The 12,809-nt window shown below is 45.7% G+C and overlaps 1 protein-coding gene across 1 annotated transcript; it reads right to left on the bottom strand.

Moving 5' to 3' along the window:
• Positions 1–687: 687 nt before the first annotated feature.
• Positions 688–2,590, bottom strand: LOC101414461 (neurotoxin 3FTx-LK-like). The gene is made up of 3 exons (XM_004470298.4): positions 2,450–2,590; positions 1,829–1,933; positions 688–1,355 (listed from the first exon to the last, which is right to left on the bottom strand). The coding sequence occupies exons 1-3, from the start codon at positions 2,508–2,510 to the stop codon at positions 1,129–1,131; spliced, it is 393 nt and encodes a 130-aa protein (XP_004470355.1). The 5' UTR covers positions 2,511–2,590; the 3' UTR covers positions 688–1,128.
• Between the last annotated feature and the right edge of the window lie 10,219 nt (positions 2,591–12,809).

The following is a 12,809-nucleotide window of genomic DNA, read 5'->3' as shown; positions in this document are numbered from 1 at the left end:
CGGGGCCAGCCTGCTTCGGCCCCTTCCTGTGCGGCGCAGCGTCACCGGAGGTCCCGCGTCCATCCTCCCAGGGGCCCACTGGCCACTCCAGGTCCCTGCACGGCGCTGTGCGGGGCAGGACCCCAGAAGCCTGTGTCCTCGTCCACGTAAGGGAGAGGAGCGATGGGGCCAAAGGCGCAGGGCTGGTTGGGGCTCAACGAGCAGAGGTGGGGTTATTGCTTCTCCCTCCTGGGGAGGAAAGCCTCTTGGCAAGGCCCCGCCTCCCTCCGCGGCCCGTGGGGAGCAGCCCTGACCTCCAAGCCACCACCCCGTCTTGCCCCTACACAGTGGAGGCTGTGCCCGCAGGTGGCCAGCCTTGTCCAGTGTCCTTGCCCTGTTCCCCAGGAAGCTGCGGCTGAAATAGCCGTGGACTACCTCCCGTTTCCTAGAAGGAAGGAGGACGCCAAGAGGCACAGCGCCCTGGCCGGGAGCGCTGTCCACCCGGATGAACGGCTGCTCCCACCACCCCGCACTGCCCTGCCTGGCTGCTCAACTTCCCACTGAACGCGCCGTTGTCATTTTGTCAGTGGTTGGACAAGGGGAGCAGCTGTTCCGCAGACCCCCTCTTGAGCTCCCAGGAGAGCGCGCAGCCCGGGCTGCAGGCCACGATGGGCTGTTCTCTGGAAGGGACCTGAGACAGGACTCAGGGGCATGTGGTTTATTCAGGAAACTGCCCTGGGGGAGCAGCCGAGAGAAGGAGGGAGCCTGGCCCGGGCTTGCTCTCCTGCTTCTGCCACTCCTGCCCGGCCGGTCTCCAGCTAAGGGCTGCCCAGAGGAAATAAACCGGGCAGACGAAGGAGAAGAGTTGCAGGTCTGGACACTTAGGGCATAAAGGGGCTGTGGGGGGCACGTGGAGGAAGCACAGTCCCCAGGGCATCTGGGGGACGGATCTGCAGACCTGGAGGCCTCACTGAGCGGGAGGAGCTTCTGCGGTGGGGCCCCGGGGAGCGGGCAGCCCTGCCCGCCTCTGCCTCCCCCTGCTCCAGCTCCAAGGCCTTCCACAGGCACCTGGCTCAGCGGGGGCAGGGGCTGGGTGCTCCCAGGAGCCGCACCTCCTTGTCCATCTCCACATCAACCCCCCGTGCTGGTTCATACAGAGGCGCCCAGGAGGGTGGTCAGGACACTGGCCACAAGCATCAGGTCCACGGTGGTGGCCCTTGGCCCCTGGGCCCAGGCCCTGTTGCACAGGTCAGTGCTGCAGCAGTAATAAGAGCCTTGCATTTCTGGGAAGGTTTCTCTGGATTTCATAGCAGGTACGGTGTTGCAGGAAGATGTACAGTTCTTTATTATCTGCACCTTGCCATTGATTTTATCACCTGTTACATGGAAGAGAATATGCAGAGGCTGTGGGGTCAGCTCTGGGGCTCCCCCTGACTTGAGTCCACTGACCCACAGTCCCCAGAGAGGGGGGACATTGCTGGGCTGAGGGTTCTCAGGCTGGACTCGAGGTTGAGGAGAGTTGGTGCAGCCAGGGTGGAGGGCTCTGGTTGGGGTTGGGGTCTGGCTGACGCTCTCAGGTGTATTTGAGGGACAAGGAAGCCCCCGCCCCCCGAGGACTCTTTCTCACAGAAGCCTCAGGTAGAGAAGACCCGCCCACTGCCCCGCCTCTGCACCCCCCGTCCAGCATGCCACCTGGATGCCCTGACCCTTGGCAGCTTCCTTTCTCCTCCCTACCCTCCTCCGTGCTGCCCCTGCCGTCCTCGTGTTTCCAGACCTCAGTCTCAGGCCCACTCCCCACCTCTGCCTCAAGGAGGACCACAGCCTGGGAGTGGCAGGGAAGAGGACTTACTTATTGTATGTGAATAGCAGGCTTTTTTATCAGCTGGGCATTCTGTTTCCTTTTGGCAGGTGTCACCCTTGGGGTTTGTGCAGTTGTGGCATTTGATGGCCCAGGCTGGAGTGAGAGAGGCACAGAACCCCGGGCAGTGAGTCGCTGTGATGAGGATGGGGCCTGGCTGTGGCAGGGAAGGGAACCGGGCCTCTCCCCGTGGTCTGGGCGAGGAGGCTGGGACTGGGATCCAAGACCAGAGCCCCAGGAGTGAACTGGGTGCAGGACTTAGGGGCACGGGGGTTCCAGGGAAGGAGGGAGAGGATAGAGAGGGCCAGGAAGCCAGGAAGCACCCCACGGGCCAGTGGGTGGGAGAGGTCCCAGGAGGAGGAATAGGGTGGGCAAAAGTGAGGTGCAGGAAGAGGGAACTCGAGGACACGCGATAAGCATGGGGGAGAGCGAGGGAGAAGGACGGCCAAGCCCTCAGCACCTGGCCCCGTGTCAGCACAATATGGGCACACACCTGTGAGCCACACGGCATCACCCCATGCCAGGAAAGCACATCCCACCTCCCTCCTCAGCCCTGCAGCGCAAGCCTGGGTCCCCTGAGGCCCCCACCAGGGAGGAGCCCTGGGGTCTCACCTTCCTCCAAGCACAGCAGCACAGCCAGCAGGGTCAGGGCCTTCATGTTGGCTCCAGCCATGGTGTCCCCTCTCCCAGAGAGCTGAGAGCCAGGGACTGGCCTTATGTAGCTGCGCACTCCTGGTTCCTCCTCTGGACACAAGTGCCTGCGTCCTTCGGGTGTGTCTGGACCAGTCACAGTAACGTGAGAATTGGTTTACACCCTGAACCTTCCTTTCTAACACAGGATGCTTCTCTCAGTCCATATTTACTGTTAGCGATAAGAGGACAGGTATCATCTAGAAAAGTCTATATTTACTGTTATTGATAAAAGGACAAGAGTCATAAAAGTCTCATTTGCTGCCCAAGACAAATTATGCCTCATCCAATGTACTGGCCATCTGGTCAATCATTTGGTCCAGCAGCTTCTTCAAGCTGGGGTAGAACTTGTACTTCCTGGACCTGGGTCTTACCTCAGTACCCTGGCTAGAAGTTTCCATGTGCTCTTCTCTGGTAGAGAGAAAGACCCCTGAGATAAGAGCACTTGGACTCCCATCGCATGGCCTCCCAGAGGCCATTCTTTCTCTGTTTCCTATTTGAATCCTATGGCAGTGTTCACTTCTTAATTCCCTCCATTTCTGGTTCCTCTCTCTTCCTGTCCTCATGCCTTAAACATGATGCTGCCTTTGGATCTGCTCTATTTCCATTTGAGAAACTCTCCATTGGCAATCTCCAACAAAGCCACCATTTCAAGTGTTAGGAATATGCTCTGTTGTGGGCTCCAGGAGCCATAGACCCCTAAGTTACATGATTTCAAACTTACCTCATCATTGTAGCTCTCCAAACTAGCTTGGTCACATCCTGGCATCCCAGGCACCTGCCAGCAGGTAGGCTGGACCCTCGCACCTCTCAGGCACTCAAGGCAATAACTCATGATGCCTCCATACAGGTTTTTAAAAAATGATTTATTTATTTATTTCTCCTCCCTCCATTTTCTGTTCTCTGTGTACATTTGTTGTGTGTCCTTCTGTGTCTGCTTGTATTCTCATTAAGTAGCTCCATGAACTGATCCTGGGACCTTCTGGAGTGGGAGAGAGGCAATCATTCTCTTGTGCCACCTCAGTTCCCTGTTCTGCTACATCTATTATTGTCTGTCCTCTGTTCTCTGTTTGTTGCGCCATATTGCTGTGCCATCTCTCCATGTTGGCCAGCACTCTTGCATGGGGTGGTAGTCCCATGCAGGGTAGCACTCTGCATCGGCCAGCTCACCACCTGGGCCAGCTTGCCTTCCCCAGGAGGCTCTGGGCATCGATCCCTGGACTCCTATGTGGTAGACAGGAGCCCAACTGCTTGAGCCACATCTTCTTTCCTTCCCTCCATACTCTTTTTTATTTTATTTTTTATTGATTTTGTAAAAATATTACATTAAAAAATATGAGGTCCCATTCGACCCCACCACCCCCACCGCACCCCTCCCCCCCCCCAGCAACACTCACTCCCATCATCATGACACATCTATTGCATTTGGTAAGTACATCTCTGGGTATCTCTGCACCTCATGGTCATTGGTCCACATCATGGCCCACACTCTCCCCCATTCCATCCAGTGGGCCCTGGGAGGATTTACAATGTTCGGTGATTGCCCCTGAAGCACCATCCAGGGCAACTCCAAGTCCCAAAGGCACCTCCACATCTCATCTCTTCCTGCCATTCCCCATACCCAACAGCCATCATGTCCACTTTTCCCACTCCATTGCCACCTTTTCTCTGAGGTCCTTGGATTGGTTGTGTCCGTTGCACCTCTATGTCAAGAGGAGGCTCAGATTCCACATGGTTACTGGATGCAATCCTCCTGCTTTCAGTTGTAGGCCCTCTAGGCTCCATGGTGTGGTGGTTGCCCTTCTTCAACTCCATCTTAGCTGAGTGAGGTGAGTCCAATAATTCAGATTGTAGGAGCTGGAGTCTGTTGAGGCTCAGGGCCTGGCTATCATATTGTCAGTAAAAAGATTCAATCCCCTAAATATATCTTAAACCCCAATACCAACTACAATTCCAGTAAAGTAGCATGATAGTCTTATGAAAAGAGATCCCCTCTGGGTCCAGTTTCATCACTCAGAAACACCAGCTCCATAGAAGGGCCATCTGACATGGCAGTGAACCCTATACTCTTTTAACCCCACCCCTCTTCATTCACACTGCTTCTGCCCTGTTCTGACACACTCCCTTCATTAAAGGAACTAAAGCCTGTGGGACAACTGGACACAGAATAGAAATTAATACCAGATTAATTAATATGAGATTGACTAACTAATACCAGATTCCCAAAGTTCTGCAGGATCTCCCCAAATGAATTCACCTCCAAGAGCCTCAAAGACCCATTTTCATCTTCAGCACCATCCCATGCTCCTCTGGCCAAGTGAGCTATAAAAGCTCATACTTAGGGGATTCCTGTAGAGCTTTGGGAATCTGGTTTCCTCATACAGTGAACCAGGTTCAAACTCAGGGTCACGAAATCCCCCATCTCTCTCCTCTTTCTCTTTCACTCCTCCTCCAGGGCTCCTGTCTCTGACCAAGGCTGGTTTAAGCCTTCCTGGGTGCATCCAGGCATTTCACTCATTCTCTTACTTTTACGTTCCCTGTGCCCTTTTGTATTTCTAGAGGGTGCCAGGTGCGGTGCTAAGCCGTGGACCTCATTGTGTGCAGGGCCAACGTTCGGCTGACGCACCCTCGCTTAGCTGCTCTGGTGCTCACACCAGTGTGCATTACAGTGGCCTGGGACCTGCTCTGCATGGTTGGCACCCGTGCCCTCCTGGTTGCTGGATATTCAGAGTACCAGCCCTGGCCAGTGCGTCCACCTATTAGCAATTTACTATGATGGCAGCAAGGGAGTGGTTGGCTCCTGAGAGTGGAGTAGAAAGTGGAGTGTGAGAATGAGAAGAGTCCTCCATAGCAGTTGTAAGGAGGCTCCTCAAATCCTTTTTGAATTAGGTCAGATATTCATGCATGAATTAATAAAACTATGATTTAAATGTAATAACTGTGCCTTTTATTTCCTTCGCAATGCTTCAAAGAAGCTAATATGGGTTTCTGCAAGACATGATGACTTAAGTACAAAACAGAGAGCCCCACTGGTGACTGGGGCTTTTTCCTCTGTTTTATTCTCTTCCTGATTATAATGCATGAAAATTAAGAAAAATGTTGGAAAAAAAGAAATAAACAGTGAGAGCATGGCATCTCCCTTTGAATTCTTCCCTAGATATTTCTAAGCTAGAATGTTTCATAAACATGTAATCATGAGAACAATGTTGTGAGTTTTTTTAAGAAATGAAACATGGTTTACAGTAGATTTTAGATTAGACCAAGGCTATATATCCAGAAGGACCTAAGATGTCAAGAGAGCCAAATGATAAATAATAGAAGACTAAAGGAGAGAAATGATCCTGTGAAGGCTTTAAATTATTTATTAATTATTGCTTGGCAAACTATTTAAACAACAATAAAAATTTAAATGAGGTATTTGCATACATTTGCATTCAAAACCTATGCATGCATGCTTAGAAAACCAGCTGCCTGTTTGCCCTGTAGTTTCTGCTCATAGCAGAATATATTTAGGTGCTGCCTGTTAGGTCTTACAATAAATAACTTCTTCCCCCGAAATAATTGCTATGAGATGATAATCAGAATTTCATTTAAATCCAGTTGAAGCTATTATATGTTAGCCATTACTTGAAATGCTCCTAAGCAAATAAACTTTGATTAGAAATGCTCATGTCTTTTGGGCTTAGCAAATATAATTTTTCTCTCTCTAAATATGGAGATAATCACCCTAAATTTTGAAATGCCCATTTAAAGATTTCCAAATATTCTCCAAATCATTATAAAATCATTTTATTAAGTCATAAAACTTAATAAATAAGTTTCACTTCCATTGGAAGCACGTGTCCTTAAGAGGTCTGCTTCCCTAAGAATAGAGTGTGTTCTTTCACCTTATGCATCCCATATCCATATCTCCTTTCAGCTCATTTTAACTGGTTTACCTCTTATCACTAGGTGAGTTGATTTAATGCCTCATCCCGGAATAGCCCACATCCTGGCAGTCCTTTGCTACATATGAATTGTGTAGCAAACACATGTGTTAGTCAGGGAAATAAAGCAATTCAAATAAATGTCAAATCAGGAGGATTTAATATGCCTGCTGTGTTTAAAGTAAATAGGACCTTATCAGCACTATTTCTGAATGCATCTTCTTAAAGCAGCTACTTATGAGGGTTTGGAATTGGTAAGGATGATAATTAAATTCATTGTCTTCTTTTAATTTTATTTTTAATCAAAGTAATAGATGTATATGGCTATTAAAAATAATATAAAGTGATTATAATGAAAATATCCATCTTCTTCCCAGCTCCCTTTGAGACATTCAGCCCTAACTTCTGCATTGTTTTTCTTTGCTTTTTTAGGTTTCTAGTGGTTATTCCGTGTATGTCAATGAAAGACTTATTAGACATCATCTTAGGCTTTGCATGCTGACTTTTTATTATGGAGGGGAGGATTTTTCTCATTTTCACCATCCGTGCCTTCTCTTGACTCCAAAATGGTGGGATCATATCCTCTGTTCCTTGTAAATTCCATCAGTAGTTCCAAACCTCAGGCTCTATTTCTTCCATCAAACACAGACATTATCTCTAGCCCACACATTGTGTACATTAAGCATAAGGATATTAGTACTCATCATTCTTTTCCTTTCACCCTCTCAACTTGGTACTTTCATTTTATATTCTCAGGGTAATATATATACATTTACATTTTATTCTGTAACCCAGTGTCAGTCTTTCAGGGATTTGCTCTAGCTTGATTCTAGGAGTTGAAAACCAGAGAGCAGCCTTTGCCTTGGGGAGGAAGTGCAGACTCTGCATTTTATGTTTGGTTTCCTTTGGATCCACTGTGAAGAATCTTGTCAAAGAAGAATTTGTGGGATCCTTTCTGAATGGATCCCCCATTTTTACATTCCACTAACTGCTACAATCACAGGCTCAACTTCACCAATGATGGTAATCATAATTCCCTGGTTTTTCATTGATCTCCCTTCCAGAATCTTCAGTGTTTGGGGAAGATTTGGATGATTGCTCCCTATTGCGATTGCTTTGTTCCTGGATAGGAACTTTTCTCTCCCAAATTCCTTGTCCTCCTCTTTCTTGGTTTGCTTTCTTATAACTTCTTATGGAATGGTGCTTGGGAAAGGAAATTCTGAAAATTCAATATTCTGTTCATACACATGATTGATAGTTTGCTGGATATGGAAATCTAGAGAATATACCATTTTCCTCAGGAGTATTTTCTATTAGTTCTTTATTATTATCATCAGTACTATAAAATTCTGTGATGATATTTCTAGGTGTGTCAGTTTTTTAAATTATTATTTGTTGGTGTTCGACCCTGTCAGTTGAAAGAGTCATGACCCTCCTCAGTACCAGAAAATTCTCTTTTATCATTTTTTTTTTAACAACTCTGATTTTCTCTATCCTCTCTTTCTGGAACTATGATTAGTTCACTTTTGAACCACTTGAATGTTTTCTCTCAAACGATGATCTTTTCTAACATAATTTTGTGCCGTTTTCCTTTTTATCGTACATTCTGAGGGATTTCTCCAAAATCCAAGTTTTCTTTCTTATGAATTATAGATATTGATCTTGTTTATGAATTCCAAAAATAGATATTGGATTGTGTTTGTAAACTGGTCTGTTTCTCTGGGTGTATTAGAGTGTATTAAATTCAGAGGTTTCACTTTTCCTTGATTAAATGAAGATTAGGGCTTTTATTTGACCACATCATTAGGGCATGCAGGGCTGAGCCCCCACCCCCTTGGGAGATAAAACAGACTGTCACCCAGAAGTAAACACACAGAGAAGGTAAACACAGAGTTGAGCTTTGAAGCTGGAGCCCTGGGGAGAGAACCAAGCCATTCTCCTGAGAGTTCACAGCTGGCCTTGTGAAGAGACCCGAGCTGCTGAGCCCAGAGAGAGACAAGCCCCAGGAAGAGAGATGACCCTTATCCCAGCCACACCTGAGATCAGAAGAAGCTGGGACCCTGGAGTCTTAAGTGGAAGGAGGAAGACTGAACCCTCACAGAGATTACCGTTATCTTGTGTTAACATGTAGCAACAGACTTTGGTTGAGAAAGTACCTCTTATGGTACCTTGAGTTGGCCTCTTTAGGGCTTAGTAAGGGCCTGAAAGCTTCTATCCCAAATAAATACCCTTTATAAAAGCCAGTGAAGTTTTGGTATTTAGCATCAGCATCCCTGTGGCTGATGAATATGCCGGTCTGTCCATGAGATATTTTATAGGAAGGTATTTTAGTTTGCTAAAAGCTGCCAAAAGCAATATACCAGAAATGGGTTAGCTTTCACAATGGGAATTTAATAGCTTAAAAGCTTACAGTTCTGAGGCCATGAAAATGCCCACATCAAGGCATCAGCTGATGCTCTCTCCCCAGAGATCAGCTGCCCCTGATCCTGGACCCTCTGTCAAATGGGAGATACATGGCTGCATCTCCCTTCTCCTCTGGGTCTGATCACTTTCAGCTTCCTGGTTTCCATGGCTTCCTCTCAGCTTCTGAAGGTTTCGCTCTGCTCCTCTGGGTTTCTCTCACCATAGTCGTCCCATTTAACAAAGGACTCCAGTAACAGGGTCAGGACCCACCATGGGCCATGCCCTACTGAAGTGATCTAATCAAAACATCTTACCTGAGAATGCAGATGTGGTTCAAATGATAGATCTCCTGCCTACCCATGGGAGGTCCTGGGTTTGGTTCCCAGTGCCTCCTAGAGAAGATGAGCAAGACAGTGAGCTGACACAACAAAATGATGCAACAAGAGTCACAAGGAGGAGAACATAGTGAGAGTCAAAAAATACCAGGGAGCAGAGGTGGCTCAAGTTCTGGGTTCAGTTCCTGGTGTCTCAAAAAAAAAACAAAACAAAACAAGGAAGATGAGCACATAGCAAATAGGGAATGGATGCAAACAATGAGGGGGTGGGGAAAAATAAATAAAATCTTAAAAAAAAAAAGTCTTAACTGATGTAATCTATTTAAAAGGTCTCACCTACAATAAGTTCATACCCACAGGAATGGATTAGCTCTTTGAGGTTCACTTTCTAATTTTTAGTTCTAAGAATAGTTTCTTCTGCCATTTTAAAATAGTGTCTCTTCTTGTTTTATGAATGTGAATTTTCCTTGGATTTCTCTAAGGTTATTATAGAATTAGAATTTGTTTCCTTTTCTCTGTACTGTGAATAATCTCTATTTTTCTCTGGTGACATATTTTCCATTTGTTTTTTGGTTGTTTGTTTTTAATAAAGAATACATTTTTTATGTCTTCTTTTAAAGATGCATTTGCTTTCATGAGCATCCTTCTCATTGATTTTCACCCTTCCTTAAAATATGTAGGTATTCTCAGTTTTCTGCTCATTCTTAAGACTAAAGGGATATTGACTTTATTTGAGCTCTGAGTACATTGGTCAAGTTGTGAAGCTTTACTTCAGGGTGGGATGGTTAGGGGTTTGCCATTGTGAGGAGTCTGTTAAATATCTAAATGAGAGGGGCTTTATTCTAGGGCTCAAATATCTAAGCAAGCTCCTTAGTTTTCTTCTATTGCATACCGTTTCTCTTTCTTTGGAGAAGAATCTTCTACAGTGTTTTCTTTGTTGGTCTGACTTGGAGGAAGGACTCAGTAATTTTCTGGTTTCTGAGTGTTCTCACTTTAGTGGGAGTAGAAAGTGGGACATGGGGGAATGTTCCCTTGCAAGCAATCATCCATTTTTAGCCCTACTTCTCATTTCTACTCCTAGGTATATATATCCTTTACACATTCTGTGGTACAGTGACTTATATTCCCCAGTGAAAGACATGCTCTTAATCTTAATCTGCACTCCTGTGGGTGTCAATTTATTTGTAAACAGGACATTTAGAAGGTGTTACTAGTTAAGGTGTGGCCCACCTGAATGGGGCAGGTCTTAATTCATATTAGTGGAGGCCTTATAAAGAGAAGAAACCAGAAGCAGAAGTCAGGCCACAGGGAGGAACCAGAAGCAGGAAGTCAGCTGTAAGCAGAAGAGCAGATGCAGGGAGAGAGGGCGGGCCATGCATGGAGGCAGAGCTGCAGCCAGAGCACACCAAGGGCTGCGGCAAGCCATCCCCAACATCACAGGCTTTGGGGAAAAAGCATGGCCTTGCTGACACCTTGATTTGTGACTTCTAGCCTCTGAAACTATGAACCAATAAATTGCTGTGAAGTCAACCACTGTGTGGTATTTGTCACAGCACCTGCCAAATTAAGAAACCTTCCTTCTCTGAGTATGGAGCTCCGTGGGTTTCCACCAGGACAGTCAGCCGTCTCATCGTGCATCTCCTGGGTTGTGCTGCTTCCCCATCAGCGTCACCAGCCAACTCACTCCCCTCTGTTGTCACCTTGCAGAAATATTCCATTCTCTTTTCATTCCATTATGTCCCTAATAAATAATATCTTCTTCCTTGCATGAGTTCTGAACAGTTTGATAAATATCAAAATATAGGTGTTAATAAATATTACCTCTAATGCTAATAGAAGCCAGGTTGGAGACATTACTTTACATCTGTTGTCCAAGCGAGCATGATAATTCAAGAGAGGACTAGAGTGTAAACTTAATGGAGCTCCCTTTATGGGAGGATATGTGGGAGTGGAGTGGTACATCCCCCACCAACATCCCCAGCCTATTTTTTAATGTTAAGTTATTTGCTGTAATGACGCAGGTGTGTGGCTCACCTTCCCAAGGAGGACATAAGCAGTTTATTGAGACAGTCTTTTTTCATCTCCATGGAACTTTTTAGCTTTTTGAGGATCTCCTGGGACTCCTGATAGACATGGGCTTATATCAAAAGTTGCTGAAAAGGGTCAGAATAGCACATTTTTAAAATAAGAAATAAGGTCACTGTGTTAAGACTTAAAATTAAATCCCAATTATTTTATTTCTCATCCCAAATAATGTCCAGTCATAGTGTCCAAAATATTAGAGGTTCTGCAACGAGATTAAACAATATCATAAAGATAAAAATGAACAGACATTCCAATAATAAAATACCAGGAGTGCAGAGATGCTTTCAATATTAATATAAACCCCATCCAAATACCAGATTCTCAAGGAGAAACTATGAATCAAAGTTTAAATCCACTTTCATTGTTGAAGTCCAAAGACATTAAAGTTCAAAGGAATTAAAGTCTAAAAATCAATATGTCTTGTCAAAGTTCCAAATCCATAGTTCTTAAGTTATCTAAAGTAGAAAAATCATCCACTCCATTTTTTTTCTTACTCTGCACAGTCTCAGCCATCTGGATTCTCCATGCGTCTGTTGGCTTCTGGTTCCTTTAACAGCTGAGAACTGGCCCTCTTGCACTGGGATTGGTGAAGTCGTTCCAGGGCCTCAGAAGATGCATTTTTCCATGCCTGCTCTCACCCCTCTCACTGTTGAAAGGTGTCCACCTCAGTGGCCCCACACTCATCCAATTTAGAAATCTCGGGAAAGGCAGCTTAGATCTGTGAATGATGGAAATGGGTACATGAGATTCGTTCTTTACAATAGTTAGCAACTTTAATTTGTAATAAGTTGGACTCTAGTAAAGTAGGAGAAATAACAAGCCTCTTGGATATTCCCATTATGATTTCACAGGGGGTTAGATGGTGTTTTCCTGATGGGCTACATCATATGGCCTTCAGCAAGTTAAAGTTACCTCTGTATAGATAGCCCAATTAGATATGAATGCTAAAGACAGAAATTACAACTTTTAGCACTGGTTCTGATTCCTAATCACCTCCCTAGTGTGGTTGAGACAAATCTAATTAACTTCCTTAATCCAGCCTCAGTCCTCAAGAACAAAGCAGCCCTTTAACTGGTGGGTCTAGTTCATTCATTCATTTAAAAATGTTTGTTGAGTGTCTACTATGTGCCAGCAAGTTAGGACCCAGCCCTGAAGTCCCAGGCACCTTCCAGCCAGAGATTGTCTTTCCCTTGGCCACCAAGATTGCATCTGCTCCAGGAAGCCAGGTGGAGGGAGGAAGAAGAAGACACCAACGGGGAGTGAACTTGGGGTTTTAGTTGCTTCATTTGTAGAGAAGTGAAGCATGCCAAGACTGTCTGTCTCACTCTGTGTAGCAGTTGGATATTATTGACGAATTCCAAAAAGAAATATTGGATAATGTTTCTAAACTGATCTTTCCCTCTGGGCATGTTAGATTACATTGGATTCAGAGGTTTACTTGATTAAGTAATCAGGCAATTCTCTTATGCCTGTAGGGCATTGAGTCCCCATCCTTTGGTGGGTGGTGACTCACAGATAAAAGGCATGGCAAAG

The sequence above is a fragment of the Dasypus novemcinctus genome, chromosome 14, assembly GCF_030445035.2.
Source record: "Dasypus novemcinctus isolate mDasNov1 chromosome 14, mDasNov1.1.hap2, whole genome shotgun sequence".
Classification (NCBI taxonomy): Eukaryota; Metazoa; Chordata; class Mammalia; order Cingulata; family Dasypodidae; genus Dasypus; species Dasypus novemcinctus.
This window is presented reverse-complemented; position numbering and strand designations above follow the sequence as displayed.

What these genes read in the sequence shown, in the direction of transcription:
- LOC101414461 (XM_004470298.4), bottom strand. Translation starts at nt 2,510, where the DNA reads ATGGCTGGAGCCAACATGAAGGCCCTGACCCTGCTGGCTGTGCTGCTG. An exon ending in GCTGCTGTGCTTGGAGGAAG is followed by an intron (nt 1,934 to 2,449) that starts GTGAGACCCCAG and finishes CTCTCACTCCAG; the next exon opens with CCTGGGCCATCAAATGCCAC. An exon ending in CTGCTATTCACATACAATAA is followed by an intron (nt 1,356 to 1,828) that starts GTAAGTCCTCTT and finishes TCCATGTAACAG; the next exon opens with GTGATAAAATCAATGGCAAG.